General features: G+C 37.8%; 1 protein-coding gene across 3 annotated transcripts in view; it reads right to left on the bottom strand.

The window, feature by feature from the left end:
* LOC115219845 (SR-related and CTD-associated factor 4) overlaps positions 1–21,934 on the bottom strand; it is a 79,082-nt gene extending 57,148 nt beyond the window's left edge. For all 3 annotated transcript variants that reach the window (XM_029790130.2, XM_029790132.2, XM_029790131.2), the window contains exon 1: positions 21,472–21,934. In XM_029790130.2, the coding sequence (XP_029645990.1) occupies positions 21,472–21,501 (30 nt within the window). In that variant the 5' untranslated portion in view covers positions 21,502–21,934. The remainder of the gene's footprint in view (positions 1–21,471) is intronic.
* Positions 21,935–23,194: the final 1,260 nt, after the last annotated feature.

The raw sequence follows: 23,194 nt of genomic DNA, 5'->3' as shown, positions 1-23,194 counted from the left end.
ATCAAACATTTCTTAAAAACAAGACGTCTTAGAGATATTATGTCTTAACTTTTTTGTTGTATTTCCATTGAAATACAATGTTTTGTTTTTTTTCAGTTAATTTTGAAAACCATGAATTTAGAAAAACCATAATTATTTGAAACATTATTAACATGAAGTTTATATCATAGAATCTGGAGCAATCACAAGCAATCTGTTACAAAAAAGATTAAACAAGAATGGGACGATTGCAGCTTTAACGCCTTTGCTCATGGCTTTATTAAATCGTAGTTAACCGGAGTTAATAATGACAAGATTTTGGCAGTTAAAGGTTTCATAAAAATTCTTTTAGAAGAGAATATTATTCCATCCAAGCAACTGCTTTTGTTTTTTAAAGAAATTATGGAATAGGAGTGAAAGCTGCATAGTGTTTTTATTAAATAAGTCCACAGCTCAGTTTTGATTTCAAAGTTATTCAACCTACATTGTTAATAATGCCCTCAAGTAAAAAAAAAAAAAAATACAATATCCATATAGTAGCATTAAAATCTCAAATATTCATGCCTACACAAATTCCACTAAGACAGACATGTAATCCTGAAAATGGAGAAGTCTCTCTCTCTCTCTCTCTCAGCTGTCATGTACAAATATCACAGAATTTTAGAACTGAATAACTGCAAAACATGAGTAATGAAGAAATAAACTTTGTAAAATTGACAGACATGGATATGATGCCATATATACAAAAACAAACAAGAAAAAAAAAAAAGAGAAACAAAATGTACAAGTTTAGAAAACTGATAATCAAAGATATCATATGCTGATCTCTAAGGAGAATTTTATGAGAAAGAAAAACAAAAAAAAAATGCAACAGAAATGCAAGCTGAAAACAAAATGCAGCTAGAGGAATTGTAAATTCTAGGAAAAGCTTTTGAGTTGGTTTTAGAGCATTGCAGTAAGCAAAAGAATAGTAGGCCAAATCTGCCATTTGGTTTAATGCCATTTTATGCAGAGACCATTGATGCAAGCTTTTGGACTAAATGGCATGGGAATAATTCCATAGTCTGATGCACTGCTTTTTACTACTGCAGCAACTCAGGAGTTGTGGTTTTCTCCTTCCCTTTCTCTCTACCAGGCAGCTAAGAGGCCCTGCAAAAAGAGTGAGCCCAACCTTTTTTCCTCAGACTAAGCCATAGCCTAGGGCACTAGGCCAACCAATGCCTTAAGAGTGAATGTGGTAGTCAAAAACTCTCTCTCTCTCTCTGAGTGTGGGTGGGGGGGCAGTCTGTCATCTGCCATTGTTTGACAACCTCCATAACTAGGTGATTCATAAAAAAGATTGTCAAAGTACCAAACTTTAAAAAAAATAGTGCTGGGCTTGATTTGATCGACTAAAACCCTTCAAGGTGGTGCCCCAACAAGGGCTACATACTTGGCCACCACTTTGTTTCAGCCGCTGGACTGAAACAAAAAAGAAAAGAGCAAACTAACCCTTTAGCACTCAGATTATTGTTAAATGTAATGCTTATTTATTTAGTTTTGAATTTACCATACATTTTCTCACAACTTTGAGATTTTAATGATGTGATTATTTTTAGATTGACATTGTAGAGTAAATGTGAGAGGCCTGATCTGTCCAGTTTGAACATAACATAAAAGTAGAATATTTGGGGCCCAATATGGCAGTTTAAATGCTAAAGGTTTAAAAGGAAAAAAATACTATTGAGGCAGGATAATTCTATGAAGAATAAACTTTTAGCTGTTTACAAGGCTGGACTAATTGTGCTAAGCTGAAAAGCTACCTTCATTTTTCAGGTAAAGCTAAATAAGCCATATCCACTAATAGTGGAAACACATGGGTCAGTGGTCATACTGAATAGAACAGTTGAGTTGCGAGAGACAAACAAACATAACCGAAATTTGTGAATGGAAGTTAGACACTGTATAAATAAACAGCTTTCCAATTTAAAGCACACTTAGAATTAGTTTTAATTAAATTACTCTCCACACCAGAATAAAATCTACATTTTCAACAGATTCGGTTGGCTGCAGACTTGTGTCAATTAGTTCGTCCTTTACAAATGTTAGGGAAAATAAAAAAAAAGATTACAGACCGATCAATAAAACAAGTAATTCTAGTTAAAAATATATTAAGAAAAAACAAAAAACAGAAAACCATACCAGGGTCATCTCAAACATCAGCTTTTGGACCAAATGGTCTGCCCAATCATATAACTAATTGAATTATGAATCATTGTAATAATTCAATCTCCATAATGTTTATATGGGGCTTAATTGCTTTCAGTGACAAAAAAGCATCAAGAGAGACAAAGGTGAAGAAAATGTCAATGGCTAACACACACACACACAGAGGAATGGTTAACATACAGGAATTACGTAAAGTTCATCTATAAACATTTCATCTTTTTGAATAAAACAACCACAATTAGATAATTTTGCTTACGAACCACATGGTTCCGGGTTCAGTCCCACTGCATTGTGAGTGGATTTGGTAGACGGAAACTGAAAGAAGCCCGTCGTATATATGTATATATATATATATATGTATGTGCGTGTATATGTTTGTGTGTCTGTGTTTGTCCCCCCAACATCGCTTGACAACCGATGATGGTGTGTTTACATCCCCGTAACTTAGCGGTTCAGCAAAAGAGACCGATAGAATAAGTACTAGGCTTACAAAGAATAAGTCCTGGGGTCGATTTGCTTGATTAAAGGTGGTGCTCCAGCATGGCCACAGTCAAATGACTGAAACAAGTAAGAGAGTAAAAGAGTAGTATTAAGAAACAAAACTTGGAGTCACTGAATGCATACATGCAAAAGGACCAGATAAACGATGTGAAACTAAATTATAGAGCCATGACTGCAGGACAAGGCCTCAAACAGAGTCTGTAGTTGTAATGTTAATGTATGTCTGGTTAAAATTCATTCTTTAGCACTTCATTAGGGCTTATTTCATATCAAGTCTGGAAAGAGAAGTTGGTCACAGCAAGATGAAAACTTGGCCTGGCTCTCCATCAGTTACCATGACAAGTTTTCTAGATGATATGATCAACTGACCAGTCAGGTCATGAAGTTAACATGCAAGTGGCTGAGCACTCCATAGACATGCATACCCCTTAACATGGTTCTCAAAGAGAATCAGTGTAACAAGGCTTTTCAATATTTTACCACAGTACAATAGAGCTGGTAAAACTTTAACAAAGCCTAAATTTTTAGTTTCATATCAGACAAGTGCATAAGACTTGACTAAAACTGGATTCAAGTCCCAGTCAGTTAAGTACAGCAACTGCCACACTGAACTGACAATACTAAATATATATATATATAATATATATATATATATATATATTAGACTTAAAATATTTATAAGTCAATTGTCTTACAAATAATAATAATGTAATATAAATGTATCTATAATTGATGGTCTTTGTTTTATACTTCATCAGTATGGAGATAAAACTGAAGACAAAAACAGTAAATTTTGTCTTCATAGTGAAAGTAATGCATGTGTAGACCCTTAGAAAGCTTAACAGATTGTTATATTAAAAAAGTCTTGTTTGGCAATAACAAATTTCTGCTGTGGATACAGCATAAAAATCTCAAATCAGAAACCTTAACCCTTTAGTGTTTAAACCGGCCAAAGCCGGCCCAATATATTCTACATGTTTTATATTCAAACTGGCGATATCTAGCCTCTCACTCCTAACCTACATTGACATTCTAAAAATAAACAACCACATCATTGAAACCTCAAAGCTATAAGATAATGCATGATTAATTCAAAACAATTTGAGTGAAAAAGTATTACATTTAACAGAGTAATCTGAACACTAAAGGGTTAAGAGTAAGATATCAAGAACTGCAAAGTATGCAAAGTAGCAAACCAAAGAGGTTTGGCTGAAAAATCACTTCTATAAATAAGTAGATGTAACAAAGTTAAGAGCTTGTCTATTTACAAACTAATGAGGGAGCATCTATGTGGTTGTTCAACTTGTCAGAAAATAGAAAGAGCAGCCAAATTTTTCAAATTGCATTACTTAAAAATAAAAACAAAAAAAAAAAGACCCTTTTGATCGTAGCCCCACTCAATACTAAAAATCAGCAAGCAACAGCATCATCATCATCGTTTAACGTCCGTTTTCCGTGCTAGCACGGGTTGGACGGTTCAACCGGGATCTGGGAAGCCAGGGGCTGCACCAGGCTCCAGTCTGATCTGGCAGTGTTTCTACAGCTGGATGCCCTTCCTAACGCCAACCTCCATATGACACGTGCATGCACAGAAAGGGAAAATGAATGTTAAATTATATCTGTCTACACTTTTCATTTGTATATACATAGATTTGCCAACAGAAACAAGTGTTGGGAAAATTCATCATACAGTAAAAGATGACAGAAATCAATAGAGACTAGAAACTAAACCAGGGTTATTAAGAGGTACAAGATCAAGTTGTGAGGCTCTGATTTCAAATAGCTGGTTATTGACCATGTTAAAGAGCATGGAAGTTACACTGCTGAGAGGAGGGTTTTGAACTGCAGTAAAATGAGCGAGGGACAAGCAGAAACAAAAAGAAACAAAATGCCAGAACAAACTACTTTGAATTATTTACCCCGAATGGAAAACTACAGAAAGATTTATCTACCCAGGTATTTATTTATACACAAACAGCCGCAAGGATGACTGTAGGGTCAAGAAGTACTCTTTGCAACCATGTGGCTTTGGGTTCAGTCCTATTGTGCAGCACCTAGGGAAATTATTTTTTTATGATGGAATCAAGCCAACCAATGTCTTCAGAGTGAATTTAGCGGATGGAAACTGCAGAAACCCATCATGTCTGAGGGAGCGTGCGAGAGTGAGAGTGAATAAGAGTGCAAGCGAATGAGTGAGGGAGTGCGAGTGAATGAGTGAGAGCAAATGAGTGCGAGCGAGAGACTGAGTGAGTGGAAGTGGGCGAGAGACTGCGAGTGAGTGTGAGTGGGCGAGAGACTGCGAGTGAGTGTGAGTGGGCGAGAGACTGCGAGTGAGTGTGAGTTGGCGAGAGACTGCGAGTGAGTGTGAGTGGGCGAGAGACTGCGAGTGAGTGTGAGTGGGCGAGAGACTGCGAGTGAGTGTGAGTGCATATGTATGCGAGTGCGTATTCAAGTATGAGACAGAGAGAGAGAGAAAGCATGCACGCATTTGACCACCACCACCCCCATAACAGTTCGGCAAAAGACTTACAAAACAGAAAATTACTGGAATCGATTTGTTTGACTAAAAACCCTTCGGGTCAGTGCCCCAGTTATGGCTACAGTTCAAAGACAAACAAATAAAAGATAAAACAGAAATGGATTTGCTTTTTTACTCACAAGGTCATTAGTACAAAAGCTAACAGATTAGCTAAGAACTGTATCAATAACTGTAATAAGCTACCCATGGAAACATGTAATTGTAACATTACTGAAGTGTTCCCATTTTCTGCTGAGGAACAGTGGGAGGGCTGGAAATGAGCATTATCAATGAATTAGCATTAAGCATTATTACATCAGTAAAGCAGTTACCATGACTGACTCATGAAAGCAATGTGTGGAGGAGATCAGAAATCCAATTTGAATAAAACTCATTGAAATCAATCCCCATGCATTGCAACAGTCTGGAATGAATACATACATACATACATATATGTATATATATATACACACATACATACATACACAGAGACACACAGGCATAAGCACACACACATGCAGACACACACATACATACATACATACATACACACACACAGACATACAGATGTACATCCACAGAGACGTACACAGATATACATACACACATATAGATAAAAGTAAAAGAATGTGTGTGTGTATGTATTTCCTCCCTTGGACACAAAGACCGGTTGAGGCAAGCGAAGTCGATATAGAACCTCATCCGACGACAGACACCCATCCCAACCCCCCATGCTTGCGAAGACATGTTGGGGCAAGCGAAATCGAAACCGAAATCGAAACCGAATTGAACCAGCCAGGATCCCTGGCCTGGTGGTACGTAAAAAGCACTATCCAACTCGGGGCCGTGGCACGTAAAATACTCCAATCCAACCGTACGACAGGCACCCATGCCAACCCCCTTTGCTTGTGAAGACATGTTGGGGCAAGCGAAATCGAAATCGAATTGAACCAGCCAGGATCCCTGGTCTGGTGGTACGTAAAAAGCACTATCCGACTCGTGGCCGTGGCACGTAAAATACTCCAATGCGACCGTACGACAGGCACCCTTGCCAACCCCCTTTGCTTGTGAAGACATGTTGGGGCAATCGAAATCGAATTGAACCAGCCAGGATCCCTGGTCTGGTGGTACGTAAAAAGCACTATCCGACTCGTGGCCGATGCCAGCACCGCCTCGACTGGCTTCCGTGCCGGTGGCACATAAAATACACCAATCTGACCGTGGACGTTGCCAGCCCCGCCTGGCACCTGTGCAGGTGGCACGTAAAAAGCACCCACTACACTCACGGAGTGGTTGGCGTTAGGAAGGGCATCCAGCTGTAGAAACATTGCCAAATTAGACTGGAGCCTGGTGCAGCCTTCTGGCTTCCCAGAACCCCGGTCGAACCGTCCAACCCATGCTAGCATGGAGAACGGACGTTAAACGACGATGATATATATATATATATATAGACATAACACATGCACAAGCACACACATATATACCCCTAGATACACATATGCCACATGTGAAAAATAACATCAGTATTCTCATTATGCACACACAAATTATACACACAAGGATTTGCTCAGCCAAGAACTACAGCCAAAGACAGTAGTTTGAGGTGCCACGCAGTGGGACAGAACATACAACCATGTGGCTGGAAACCAAACTTCAACAGTCACACCTGTGTCTCATACAACACATGCACACACACACACACACATCTACACACACTCCTATGCCACATGTGCAAAATGAACGTCCGTATTCTCATTCACCTGGCAATATAAATTGCTGCATGTATGGTTAGCCTGTGAGCAGCAGCAATTTAATAGCTGCAGGTTAATTTGTTCCGAGCCACAGATCACAGGAACTCCTTACTATGATAACAACTATGGTTCCAGGATTTTGCTAGATTATGTCGGCAGTAATTGGAATTATTTCAGCAAAACTGTGCTTCCTTCTTTTTCCTTTTCTTTTTTCAAAGTTGCAAACGTCATCATCAACGTTTAATGTCTGTTTTCCATACTGGCATGGGTTGGACGGTTTAACTGGGGACTGGCAAGCCAGGAGACTGCACCAGGCTCCAGTCTGATCTGGCAATGTTTCTACAGCTAGATGCCCTCCCTAACGCCAACCACTCTGAGAGTGTAGTGGGTGGTCTTTATGTGTCACCGGCATAGGAGCCAGTCAGGCGGCACTGGCATCGGCCACTTTCATATGGTGCTTTTTATGTGCCACCGGCACAGGAGCTGGTCGGGGCAAGGGGCTGACATCAACCACATTCGGACAGTGCTTTTTACGTTCCACCAGCACAGGATCCAGTCGGGGTAGAAGGACTGGCATCAACCACGTTCGGATGGTGCTTTTTATGTGCCACCAGCATGGGGAGCCAGTCAGGCGGTTCTGGTAGTGACCCACGCATAAATGGTGCTTATTGCATACCACCAGCACTGGTATCACATTTGATTGTGATTTGATTTTGATTTGCTTGACCCAATAGGTATTCACAGCATATATATATATATATATATATATATATATATATATATATATATATATATAAGCAAAACCATGTATGACTTGGGTTCAGGCCAAAGACTGAAACCAAAACATTATAACCGAAGTGTAAATTAAACACTGCAATTTATAGACAAATAAATATGGAATATTATTTTCTACTCCAGGCACAAAGCCTAAAATTTGGGGGCAGGGGGCCAGTCAATTGGATTGACCCCCAATACGCAACTGGTACTTAATTTATCGATCCCGAAAGGATGAAAGGCAAAGTCAACCTCGGCGGAATTTGAACTCAGAACATAAAGACAGACGAAATACCGCTAAGCATTTCACCTGGCATAATATTCTTTTCTACTCTAGGCACCTTATAAATATGGAACATTAAAGCCTTGCTACATTTCAAAAATATACCCCAACTCGAGATTGTATCAATCAACGTCAAACTAAATATAGTACATAATTATTCCTTCCTACTTTAGGCACAAGGCCTGAAATTTTAGGGGAGGGGGCTAGTTGATTCCATTGACCCCCGGCACTTGATTGGTATTTATTTTATTGACCCTAAAAGGATAAAAGGCAAAGTCAACCTCAGCTGAATTTGAACTCAGAACATAAAGACAGTCGAAATGCCACTAAGCATTTCGCCTGGTCTGCTATCGATTCTGGTATCTTACTACCTTAAATACAGTCCATAATTAGTGATGGGCAGAAAATAAAATTGAAAACAATGAAACAGTTCTTTGTTTTCATCTACACAAAAATTTGTATTATAAATAAATGCTGTCTACAGACATATAGTATATGTCCTAGAAATAACTAGCAAAAGCACCGGATTGAGTGGTTTAAAGCATTTTACCACTCTCTGAAGATTTAAAATTGTGTATTCAAATTTATTAAGATTGTGACTAAAAAAAACAAATGTTTTCAAAAAGTAAAAAGTTGTCTCACTCAACAAACTGAGTAGCGAGAATTGAAACTTCTTCAAGTAGACCATCACTTCCAAAAGTTGATTTCTTCATCACTGTGAAGTAATCTGCTTAGTACCCACAATATATTTCAACTCCACAAATAACCCTTAGTGTTCAAGCCAGCCATATCTGGCCCTAGTATTTAACCTGTTTTATGTTAAAACTGGCCAGATCTGGCCTCTCCTCTGAACCCTAAAAATATCATTCTAAAACTAAATCATCAAAATCTCTAAATTACAAGATAATGCACAATTAATTCAAAACAATACAACTAAACAAAATTTGATAAAATAATTTGAATACCAAAAGGTTAAAGAAAGTAGGACTAAGAACAGAGCTACAGGTGAATGTGTGCAATAATTAACCAACTTTAACCCTGTCGATACCAACCTGCCTGAAACCGCCTCTGGCTCTGAGTACAAATGTCTTGTTTTCAATAAGTTTTGAATTAAAACCTTCCACCAAACCTTAGTCACAATTTATGTTTCTAACACCAGCTGAATGATAACTAAAATCAGTGATTCCATATATTATATATAAATCATTTTTGATGTTCCAGTTTTCCAGTAGATGCATAGGTCAAAGAGAACAAAAAAAAAAAATATATATATATATATATATATATTTCTTTACTACCCACAAGGGGCTAAACACAGAGGGGACAAACAAGGACAGACAAAGGGATTAAGTCGACTACATCGACCCCAGTGCGTAACTGGTACTTAATTTATCGACCCCGAAAGGATGAAAGACAAAGTCGACCTCGGCGGAATTTGAACTCGGAACGTAACGACAGACGAAATACGGCTACGAATTTCGCCCGGCGTGCTAACGTTTCTACCAGCTCGCCGCCCTATATATATATATATATATATATATACCCTCCTCTGTTAGGAGGCACAAGAACATTCACATACACAACAGGAACTTACACCTACCAAATTCAATCACAAGGCTTCAATTAGGTCAAGGCTACAGCAGAAGACATTTGCCATGGTGTACTAAATCAGAGCTGAAAGGGGCTGGACAACAACAACTGTGTTTCCAACCAATATGGAATCCTTTTAACAGCGAATCTTAAATTTTCCCCCGTGGTTTACCACCCCACTACACCATTGCAAAAATATATCCTATACAATCACAAGATGTCCATAGCCTCTATCGTTAACACAGTGTTAGGGCTTTATATATATTCATGCACCTACACACAAAAGCAATTTATTTACCTTATCAGATTTAATCAGCAATATTTTGCTCTTAAATGTTACATGATATCATAGCATTTAGGAACAAATAATCAATCAGCATTGACTCCAGGTTAGGCCTGATTGAACAAGAATATGATCAAAGGGATTCCAACCACAATTTCATTATTTTCAGCTTATAGTACATCTATAACTGCCTTATCAAAAATACCTTTTTTGTATTTTGTTTAAAGAGGGAGCCTTAATAGATCTCTTGGCCTGTTAAATTTCCCTTCAAATCATACCTTATACACTTTGAAAATCAAAACCTATTAGATAAAGTATCCCAAGAGATAGGCATGAAAATGAAATTGTCATGAGTGGAATTCAGGGCCAAACAACTACTACTACTACAATAACCAAAGTGGTAGGTGAGCAGAAAACATTACAGCTTCAGACAAAATATAGTATTTAGCTAGAGCTCAGAGTTCCAATCCAACAGAGGTCAACTTAGTAGTTCATTTTTTCAGGGTTAATAAAATAAGCAGCTAGTCGTTGCTGGCAGAATCATTCATGCACTGGACAAAAATGCTTAAACATTCCTTCTGGGGCTTTACTTTCTGAGTTCAAATCTCAACGAGGTCACCTTGTCCTTTCATCTTTCTGGGGGTCAATAGAATAAAGTACTGGTTAAATATTACTGTCAGTGTAATCAACTAACTCTCTGCCTCTGGAATTGCTGGCCCAGTGGCAAAATTTGAAACCATTGTTAATTATTATCATCATCATCATCATCATCAATATTGTTAGAATGCTGATGCTTAACACAATAGTAAGGCTAGCTGTCATGGTTTTACAGTAAGTAAAATGCAAAGCCTTGAAGTTTCAAGTTCGAAATTTGCTAAATTCTTTTACATCAATACTTCAAAAGTTATAGATACATATGTGTCGTATACCTCGGCAATCACCAACATCATACTCGTGTACATTCAATTTTTTTCCTTCTTAGGAAGAGTCAGACATAGCTATGTGGTTAAGAAGCTAACTTGGCAACCATGTAGTTCCAGGTTTAGTCTTCTACTATAGGCAAGTGTCTTCTACTATAGACTCAGGCCCTTGTTAGTGAATATGGTAGACCACCCATGGGGGTCCATACAAGATTAGTTGTTTAAAAAAATGTGCAATAGATTGATTATACCTCTGCTATACAAAAAATATTGACATTTTTTTTTTTATACAATTCCTATTATTTAATTATAAAAGTATAATAGGGTTCTTAAATATCAAATAGCCATCAGGGTCCACCGAGTAAAATGGGAACCAACGGGGTTCAAAGACAAAAAATAGTAGAGAATCAGTGGTAGACGGGAGATTTGTCAAAAAATCCGTGATGTGTGTATACTTAGAGAAAGAGAGAGAGAAAGAGATGCGTATATGTCCGACAATCCCGTAGCTTGACAACTGATGTTGGTTTGTTTACGTCCCCGTAACCGAGCAATAGAAAGAGACCGATAGACACTGATAAAATAAACTGTAAAAATATGTACTAGGGTCGATTTGTTCGATTAACAAAAAAAAACCTTCAACGTGGTGCCCCAGCATGGCCGCATTCCAATGACTGAAATAACGAAAAGATAAGATACAAAGCTTTTGTGCTAAATAAGCTGTAATTAGCAGTAATCGTTCGTTACAACAAGTATCATTATAACTACCACTGCTGTTACTGTCACTTGTTTCTTACAGACACAACGCCTCAAGATACACAGGTAGTAATTAGGGAGTCTGTGACATTCATGCTTTTCCACATAAGCAAATATAATGTGCTAAGTTCACTAGTGCGTGTGTGTGTGGGCGGAGATTTACAAAGAAAAACTGGCAATTAAAACGAAAATAAATTGCTAAGTAGATAAACAGGATATGAGAGAGAGAGCTGACAAGGAGACCTAAATCTGCTTAACAGATTGCATGGTGGGTCATTAAAACTAAAAAAATATAAGCGAAGCGGCCAAAGCAAATACTTCCGGTTTTCTTTCTAAAAAACCACGTGGTTCGTCAATGGACTACACTCTGAAATGTAGTCGTCCTCATCTCTTTAAGATAGTTGGGTGTGATTTGAGGGAAATGTCGTTGCTACTTCTAGCAGGTCTAAGCAGCAACGGAGCCCCTATTCGAACGACCTGCCAGATGTAGGAGAAACTGCTTAGCAATAGATAATATAATTTAAGAAGGTAAGAAAATATATTTGCAATGGCGATGTGAACGACACACACTTCCATAATAGAGACAAGCTACTTCAAGTCTGAATACGGTGTGAATGGAGGAAGAGGTAAACATTATAACGATTATTACTATTATTACTACTACTACTACTACTACAACTGAATCGATCCACATATCTAACGACCTATTTCTTTCATCGGCGTGTAGAAAGTAAAAGCTAAAGTCGTAAAACAACAAAATGCGACATAAAATAAACCAGGCCTTTTTTCTTTTTCCTTGGACCTATTTTCTGCACTCTCTAATTATGCTATAACACAGCTTATAGTATCTAAGCCGCATGATGGAATTTCTACGCAGTTGTACTGTCACTTGCAGATGTACACTTGTTTAACCACAGGTCAAAACTAATCATACGTTTAAAAGCAGTTTTAAGCCATAGCAAGTCTTTTTTTTTTCGGCCTGTATATAACTAGTAACTGTTTCGAAGATCTCAGTTCATTCAACTATTTTATAAGTTCATCTCCACAGATTTTTCTATAGAATTCGGAGCCAGCACAGTGCTAGCTCTAAATTTTAGAGAAAATCTGTGGAGATAAACTTTGAAATGAAAACATCGCTCTGCTAACATTAAAGTAAGGCACACTACTGACTTTTAAACCTTTAATTTACTTGGTAGTACATTATGGTTGCAAAACGAAATACCTATTTCTTTATTACCCACAAGGGGCTAAACACAGAGGGGACAAACAAGGACAGACATAGGTATTAAGTCGATTACATCGACCCCAGTGCGTAACTGGTACTTAATTTATCGACCCCGAAAGGATGAAAGGCAAAGTCGACCTCGGCGGAATTTGAACTCAGAACGTAACGACAGGCGAAATACCGCTAAGCCTTTCGCCCAAGGTGCTAACGTCTCTGCCAACTCGCCGCCTGCAAAACGAAATACCGAGTCCATGCTAACAATATCAACAAACTGTATGACACGTGAGACTGTCATATGCAGAGCCGCTCCCCAGGGAGCGCTTCCTATCGACCATAAACAGCCAACACCTGATAGCAACTTAATCACCTGTATTTGTGCTTAAGTTTTACTTCACTGGTATTTCCATTCAAAAAATTCTGCTTCATAAATGCATCGGGGGGGGAGTCTCCACGACTTGACCCAAATTCGTCCTGGATTGCATAAGCTGGCGGACATGAACAGCAATAATGAAAATAAATTCTTTTATTGGTTTCAGCCATTTGACTGCGGCCATGCTGGAGCACTGCCTTTAGTCGACCCCAGGGCATTTTTTGTAAGCCTAGTACTTATTCTATCGGCCTCTTGCCGAACCGCTAAGTTGTCAAGCGATGGAGAGAGGAGACAAACACACATACAAACATATGATGAGCTTATTTCAGTTTCCGTCTACCAAATCCACTCACAAGGCTTTGGTCGGCTGGAGACTATAGTAGAAGGTGCCACGCAGTGGGACTGAACCCGAAACAATGTGGTTGAGAAGCACGCTTCTTACCACACAAGTCACGCCTGGACCTAGTAGCGAAAGAGAAATAGCTGAGGAGGAGTATAAAAAGGTTTAAAGGATTTCTATATCCGAAACAGTAATTGTTGGTTGTGTGATTAAGAAGCTCGCTTGGCAACCATGTGATTTCGGGTTCGGTCCCACTACGCAACACCTATTTTAGCCATGGGTCGCCCAATGCCTGGAGAGTAAACTTCGTAGATGGAAACTGAATGGAAACCCTATATATATATATATATATATAAATGTGACCTCGTGTTTACCGTTGGCGATTTTTTTTCCTCTGTCTTCCCTTCTATGTTTCCGACGAAGAGCTCCGCTCGAAACGTTAAACGTCCAATAATACTATATTTGTTCCACGTCCTCGCGTTGTTGTGTTTTTTGTGCTTTCTTGTTTGGATTAACTATATATATATATATATATACAAACAAACACACCTGTGCTGTTTCTCCCACGGATATAATCTAAATGACACTGAAAACAGAAACCTGCTTCCCGATCGACTGGCAAGACATTATTCGATTCCATCACAGTCTACTAACGTGCTGTCTGCTTATCTATTAAAGTCATCTGATGAGCATACATGCAATGTATCCCGGTAAATTCAATATCCGTCTCACTGTATCCACACCACGGACTGTGCCGGATCAATGAACCCATCCTTCCTTCCCTCGTCAGAACACGAATTCACTGAAAGTTTGGGCAAACTGCGGTCCGCGAAACTTTCTGAATGATACGCCAAACGGAAAATTGCGCTGAAGGCAATGTTTCGTCTCTAGTAGACCTTTCCGTCGATTTCCGTAAAAAAATTTTTTTTTTTTTTTTACATATGGGCTTGCGGGAACTTTTGAAGTAATGAGAGCGAAAGAGACTAAGAGAAAGCGATTGTATGACGAGGGAAGTTCTTTTGAAGTTACCGTCCAGGGGAAGCATTGATGTACATGTGTGTGTGTGTGTGTTTGATGGGGTGTGGGAGACAGTATGTTGTGTAAGTGAAGTGCTTCTGTTAGTGTGTGTGAAGAGACAGAGAGAGTAATGTGTGAAAGAAAGAGATAACTGAAATTTTTTACTCGGTGTATGTGTATATGTATGTATATTACTTCAAAAGTTACCGCAAGCCCATATGTAAAAAAAAAAAAAAATTTTTACGGAAATCGACGGAAAGGTCTACTAGAGACGAAAGATCGCCCCAAGCTAATAACAATTCTTATAAAAAATGAACATTCGATAAGTATCTGAAAGGGGTTAAGGAAAATCGAAGATGAAACCTCAAAGTTTGTGAGTGGTGCCATTCGCTCGATTTCAGTGTTTGGATTGCAGCCATACGGAATACTTTCTTCCAGAGGATTAATCAATCATATCGACCCCCAATATATCTAGCTCAAGTGCTTACATAGTAGATCTAGTTGCCTAGTGATATTAGGATGTCGAGCTTACAATAATAAGGTCGCACACATTCGATCCGTGGGACCGAGTGGTGCGTTATCTCCTGTGGTGCAAGGTACCACGATGAGCCAAGACTTATTCAACTGGAAAAAAATAATGGTAAAAGTACCAGGTGTGCCAGGTGATGGTGTAACTGACACATTACATGACGAAAAAAAATCGCGCTGACAAAGGGGGGGGCTCGGAAAATTCCCACGATCAACCGTACTCGATCCGGGCCCGGGATCACATATGCGATATTCAACTACGTTAAGCAGTTTGGAAAGCTGGTAAGGTGTCTACGCCTGTCCGCGATTATAAAGACACCTAAAGTGATTAACGAAAGTAAGGCACATGTAATCAGGCTCACACACACTTGCTTGCAACGTTTTTTTTTTTTAATTTAATTTTAATCGTTTACGGTAGTAAGCTTAATGGCTAAATTTTCCTTACTTGGAAGGGAGATAACTCGACATCTAAATAAAAAAAAGTATTTTGTCCCACCCACCGATTTGCACATGCACTATAAAGTACACTTGACACGAGACGGTTAAATACAGCAGTTTATAATTAGAAAGAGTCAGACAAACACGAGTGTACTTATAAAGTTACATATTACACGTGTGTGTCGAGTGGAACAAGAAAAAAAACTGCTGACTTGCTTAACATGAGGTTAAATTTTCTACGACCACCGCATCATCGATTAACTAAAATTTCAAATAACACCGACAAAGTTTCGTGTGCCTTATTTGCATTACGTAAGAATTCAGTTAGGTTTAATAATAAAAAACGGATCTCCGTCGGCTTCGACGATGAACATTCCATTCGTTCCTAACGGAATAGCTAATCGTCAAATAAACATCATATTAGTGGCTGTGTATTCCACAGACACATTTACTGCTAATGCACTTCCTAAATTCTCAGGTTGAATCACCGGTGATACCATGTGACAAAGGTTGGGCCTTTAGACTACACAAATACGATAATGCATCCATCCGAAGGGCCTCCACACAGCTCCTGTCAACCCGATTTCGCCCACAAGCCCGTTCTGCTCAACCCGGGAGACATGACTGCGAAGCGAATATTATAAACCATTTGGTCATGCCTGCACTCAATATACAACTGACACGCCATAACTACATATAAACAAAATAGAAATTTAAGCCCGACAGTGAGCTCTCATCCTAACTGCAGGAACTGCAATTTCTTGAAACAGCCAAACACTTGAACCTAAGTAGTTTGCAAAACAACCATCACAGTGCATGCACCTCGAGGCGAGATTACACTAAGGTGTACTGAATAAGAGTATAAGACGGGGGTGTTCATAGCTGGAATACCGTTTTGGCGAAGTTATGCCACCGTTTTTCATCAGAGTCAAATCACAGTTGATTTGTAGGATAAACAACATTCACCACCAAAACAAGTCGCGTGCAGACAAGCTGACAAGCTAGCTTCTAAGTGGTCTGTCGATCCGCTAGAAATAGCAACAAAATCCCCATCAATTAAGACAATAGAGTGATTATTGTGGCGTATGGGGGAATAAAAGGTAATTCTTGGTAGAATACATAACTAGATAACACTCAACAAACACTATCTTTCTTCGCCATGTCTGCCGGATAATGCAGTCCTAGAACGCTTTAATTCATATAGATCTCTTTTTAATCGACAATGATCCGGACTCAAATATTAACTACTCGGCAAATATTTCTAGACCTCACAATTATTACAAATAAACGCGAGAGCATATACGTACGTATGTACGTACGTACTCAGATTCAAAGGAAACATACGCTATGCTTCATTGGATAAAGTAGATTCTGCAAGAAAACCCACATGGAGGGGAATAATTCCCTAATCCGCTCGCACAGCGAGAAACCTCCCTAACGTAACACTTTTTTCAGGTGAGATCAGCTATGTTGATCACATGTTTTACTAATTTCATCAACCTTTAAAAAAAAAAAAAAAAAGAATCGAAGCGAAAAATGATTTCCAAAAAATAATCTTGCAAGCATGAAAACCAGAGGTTTATATTTTCCAGAGGTTTATATTTTCCAGTTAAATGGCGGTTGTTGCAAAATAGTGTTCAACTCCCGGTCAATTTATATTGAGTAGACCAGACCTATTGATGGTGTTCAAAGGCGTTCTAGACTCTTTACACGACTGCATTAAATATGCTAACGTTATTAACCGAACTACATACACATCAAACGTGTCTTCTTTCCTATTAAGACAGTAATGGAGGGAAATTTGGCTGCTCTTTCTTACAGGTTGTCGAGTGATAACATATTGGAAAGTATAACGTTCATCTTTATCCATAAAAAGGAAGAAAAAAAATCCTATTCAGTTTTTGCCTTTTTTTTTAATGTAGAAATAAATCGTAGCTGATTAGGTTCGGTGAACTTGTTTATAGCAGTTTTATGTTTTGTTGCTAAGTGGACGGTTTACAGCCTAGAAACCAGTAATACAAAACGAACACATATATACTACACACACAGAGTTTGAACGGTAAATAACAAGCATAAAAATTTAAATAACAACAGATATGAAGTAACATTTAGGATTGTTGTAGGGTCGTGTTAATTAGCCCCTAAAGCAAAGCCTATGATTGTGAGCGTTTTTACAGGCACAAATATATGTAGGATTATCTTATGCAATGTGTGTGATTTCAACGAGATTTGACTGCTATTTATAGCAATAGTTGTTGGTTAAACCCAGGTCAAACCCAATTAAACAGAAATACAATTATACCGGCTTTTATTATTTTTTTTTTTTTCGCGGGCAAAATGCATTTAGCATTAAATTATCTAATGTGTCCTTCCTTTAACAAGAGCATAGAAGTTTAATTTGAAGGCGACTTGGCTGCTATTCCTAGCTGAAAGAGATCAAGTAGTTTGCAATAGTAGAGAGAGAGAGAGGGGGGAGTTAAGATTTGAGAAAGAGAGGAGAATTAAAATAAAGCTTAAAAGTATTCGGCAAGAGACTAATAAAGCCGGTTACAATCCTATCACCCCACTTCCTCTCAAACTAGGACTTTGGTCCCTAATTGAGGGTCCAAAATATATTACAAGTACAGTCACACATACACACGTGCTTGGGCAAGCTCCGCAGAATAGATAACTTATCAGCAAACAGACATCGTGACCTGGTTTCGATTCCACATTGAAAACATCAGTTTTATGCCTGTCCCTGTGAAATACACCTTCGACAAAAATGACGTCAATAACAAAAGCATACAAAAAGCAAAAAAATCTTCCTATTTTCATTATTTAATAAATAGGAGAGAATTCACAAAAAAATATATATCTGAGAGACCTTGCACCTTGTGGAAACATTGAGTATAAAGGCAGCACTAATGATTCACCCGACTTGAAAAGCATGTGTGCATATGTGAGTGTGTGTAGTGAAGAGCAAAATTTATCATAAATACACACACAACACACTTATAAACTATATTGCATGTATGTATTGTGTGAACATTTAATTATTTTTTTACGGTGTGGTAGTACACTACAGATATCTATACAGTATATTGTGTGTATATAAATACAAACTTGTTTATATATATATATATATAACAAGTTTGTATTTATATACACACAATATACTGTATAGATATCTGTAGTGTACTACCACACCGTAAAAAAAATATATAGTGTAATATAATTTATACATGTGTGTATATATATATATATATATATATTACACATACACATGTATAAATTATATTACACTATATATACACACCTATACAAATCACTTTCTCTCTCTCTAAATATATATATATATGAGAGAGAAAGGCGTAATAAAAAAATTTTACAATTTAAAGATTTTGTTTTCTTAGTAAAAGAAAAAACAAAACTGAATTTTTTTTTCCACGATTTGGATCTTGGGGGCTTCAAGAAGATCTCGCCAAGCCAGAAATCATTTTCCCCTCAAAGGCGTGAGACCTTAAAACGTCACTTTCCGACAGTCGTAAAACATGCAAGATGTCGTAAACACGCAAAATTAAAGGAATAAATTCGTTGGAGAGTAGGCTTTCCACTTTTTGGTGGTTTTACTAATAAACACACCGCAGAAACAGCATTTTCCCCATTTATATATTATATATATATATATATATATATATATATATATATATACACACACACAAACTGCTACTATCATAATCACCATCAGCATTATTAAAGATTAGAGAATAAGACAGAGGAATAGAACGCCAGGTTGAAGATATCTCTTTCTTTTATCATTTGCTTATTTCAGTCACTAGCATCAGCTTGAAGGGCTTTAGTCGAGCAAATCGACCCCAAAATTTATTCTGCCACTTTTGCTGAACTGCTAGGTTATAGGAACGTTGACCAACTAACACCGGTTGTCGAGTGGTTGGGTGAGGACACACACACACGACGGGCTCCTTTCAGTTTCCGTCCACCACGCTCACGAAGCTTTCGTCGACTTGGTGCCATAAGTAGTAGAAGACGCTTCTCCCCAAGGTGCCACACAATGGGACTGAACCTACCCGGAACCATGTGGTCTGGAAACAAACTTCTTACCACACAGCCACGCCTGTCCTAATTCCCCTACCCTGACCCCCCCCCCCACTAACACCACCACCTCCATCCTAAGTTTCAAAGTTCAAACGCTTGCCAGAGATCGAATTTGCATTTCACCCTTCCGAGGTCGACGAAATTATAAAAGTAGCAAGTTACTCAATGTGATCGATTCGTTCTCGACCATATCGCCTTTCTCTTCTTTCCTTTTGAAATTAGATGCTTGAAAGAAAAAAAAAAAGAAAGAGGAGGAAGTTTGATGAAATAGCATTAATCAATAACGAATACCATATTTCTAAACTATTTATCAATCACTTAGTGGTCGATATTTCCAGTCAGATCGTCACAAACTTCGATTTAATGTAGCGGGAAGAGTAATCAACAAAATTACTGAAATTATTATTAAAAGGTGACGAACTGGCAGAACCGTTAGCGCGTCGGACAAAATGCCCGGCGACATATCATCGAGCTTCACGTTTCGAGTTCAAATTCCTTCGAGCTCGACTTTGCCTTTCGTCATTTCAGGGTCGATAAATTAAGAACCAGTTGAGCCCTAGGGTCGATGTAATCGACTTAATCCCCCTCCGTCGAAATCGCTGGCCTTGTGCAAAAATCTGTAACCATTATTATTAAGGACGGCAGAATCGTCAGAGCGTTGGGGGGAAAAATGCGAGATATTTCTTCCGGCACTTTTGCCTTTCATCCTTTCGGGATCGATAAAAAATTTTTTTTTTAAATACCGATCAAGTACTATAATAGAAGGCGGTGTAACCGACTGCCTGCCTCCTCCCAAAAACTACTGGTTTTGTTTCTTAATTAGAAACCCAATAGATTATTACAATCGTTAGAGCGTCGAACAGGAAGGCATCACGATATTTGTTATGGCTCTTTCCAAGTTCAAATCCCACCGCAGCCAACTTTGTGATTTATAATCAATCATCACCGGTGTCAATAAAATAAAGTAGTCGATACTAATCACATCCTCCTATTTTCAGGCCTTTTGCATCTGTGCCACAAACGGTTTACATGGAAGACGTGATTCATTCTATAATAGGAAGTAAAGAAAGTGAAAGAATACGGGGAAATGAAATGGCCTACGACCTGGAATCGAAACCGGGTCACGGAGGTTTTGTGACACTATGGCGCCGCTAAATAGCAACGGTGGATTTTATACAGATGCGATATACACGCACGACTGCTAATAGATAAATAATAAACGATGATGATGATAATGATGGCACGTTACATGAGCTATGGCAAAAATATTTTTACATACAAACGTACATTATGTGAGGAAAGCACACACACACATATGTATATACACACACACAAACACACACATTACATTTATGCACACATGTATATATATATATATATATATATATATATATATATACACACACACACACACACGTTATGCACACGATTCAATGTAGTTTCACTTATATTCTAACAACCATACCGGTTGCTACACCTTTGATATCATACACGCCGTATTAAGGGGACTCACATTTTAAACTACAGGGGATTTTCTGTTGTGACACAATAAACATCGTTACTATTTCTAACAATAGTCGATAGCGTATACATACACTTTACACACATACATCTATTATATATATATAGGTGTATATATATATATATATATATATAATATATATATATATTATATATATATATATATATATATGTATATATATATATATAATATATATATATATATATAATTCATTATTACCTCATTTCAAATGAGACAGACTCCCTTACTATAAACTATATAGGAATTCAAATACATAAAAACAGCACAATGTTGTGACCAACAATAATAATAATATTATATTATTATATATAGATATAGATATATATAGATATATATAAAAAACACGCCTTACCTCATTGTTGAACGCCCTCACGGCTTCCATAATGAAGAGAAAAAAACGAGGGGGGTTTGTTTATCCTAATTATTTCGTCAGAGTTAGAATTCCTTTTGTCGATGTATCTTATTTTTCTCCTTCAAACGCTTATATATCGATGTTGTTGTTTTTTGGGTTTTTTTTTTCTGGTTCGTTACTTTTATAATTTGAGAAATCGAATTAGGTTTCCGCAGAAATCGGTGCAAAGCACACGATAGGCCCCATCATCATGAGGGAATAAATAGCGTGTTTTGCAATATGGCGAAAAGAAAGCCAACCCATAATACTAAAATGTAGAGAAAGGGGGAGGAGAGGGGGAGAGAGAGAGAAAATGAGAAACAATGTGAAATGAGTAAAGTTATAAAGAGAGTGACTGACCGAGAAAAAACAGAAAGAGTTACATAAAAGACAGAGCGAGAATTAGCGAAGCGATATACAGAGTAACTAAAAGAAAAATGAGGGAGTGAGTTCAAAGAGGAAAAGTGTGAGACTTAAGTTAGATTTGTATAGAGTAAGTAAGTAAAAGACTGAAAATATACAGAGAGTGAGTAATATTAGAGAGATAAGAGGTAAATAGAGGGTAACTAAAGTACTAAAGAGAAAGCGAGAGAGACATGAGAATATGCCGCCACTTTGTAAAATGCTTTCTGATTAGTTGAGTTCTGATAAGAACAACCAATCGCAGAAAGTGATATTTATAAATTTCTCAGATGAGTGTGAGTTAGGAGAGTAGAGAGTAAGAGCGAGAATACGCGAGAGAAGGAAATATATTCCATGTAGGTGATTGACCCCTTCATATCGCCAGGGTGGATGGCGATATTTATATTTTCCGATAATTAAATGTGCTTGCTTGTTTATAATTTATTTTTTTAAAAAAGTACTTCGATCAGCCGGTTGAGATGTAAAAATTATATTTTCTTATTTTTTTTATTCATACGAAAATAACACACACACGTAATTATTTTTACTGTTTACCTATATATATATATATATACATACACTTAGGAAAAATACATGTAGTTCTTGAAATATGTACTTTTACGTTGCCTCTGTTAATCATCGTTCTGTAGAGTAAACACACGGGAGTGTGTGCGTGTATGTACGAGTATATAGATTTTTTCCTACTTAGCGTTTTATATTATATATTATATATACACTTTAGATGAGTTGTAGTGCACCTGAGCACTGTACACAATTATTATTATTATTATTATATACTGAGCATTAAGTACATATATATGTGTGTGGAGAGACAGAGAGATCAACTTTGCTATTCATCTTCTCGGTGTCGATAAATAAAGCAGCTGCTTCTAATATTACTATCTAACATACTGCGATGTGAACTTCTCCAACTCTTCAAACAATGTTGTCAAGGCTGTAACTTTCTGCAACAGTTCGAGTGTGTCCAAGTAATCACCATTTACGAACAATGGTGTTACTGGCAGCACTGGAAATTAACGAGGAATTCCTCTCCTCTCAATTACAGGAAATATTGTTCAAGCGATTGTAAAAATGTCCAAGCGAATTCTCCCTAAAAGTCTGAGTGGATTTTATGTCTAGGTACACACGCGACACTACTTCCACCCTGCGATACATCTAGACGGTTATCGAACCGTCAGTCCCACTTTTTCTTGTATTCATCGACCTTACGGAGGTTTTCTACTGTGAAGGGTTAAGAGGACTTCTGAACCTTTCTCAAAAA

The sequence above is a fragment of the Octopus sinensis genome, linkage group LG15, assembly GCF_006345805.1.
Source record: "Octopus sinensis linkage group LG15, ASM634580v1, whole genome shotgun sequence".
In the NCBI taxonomy this organism is placed as follows: Eukaryota; Metazoa; Mollusca; class Cephalopoda; order Octopoda; family Octopodidae; genus Octopus; species Octopus sinensis.
Note: the sequence above shows the minus strand (reverse complement) of the source record. Positions and strands in the feature narration are given on the sequence as shown.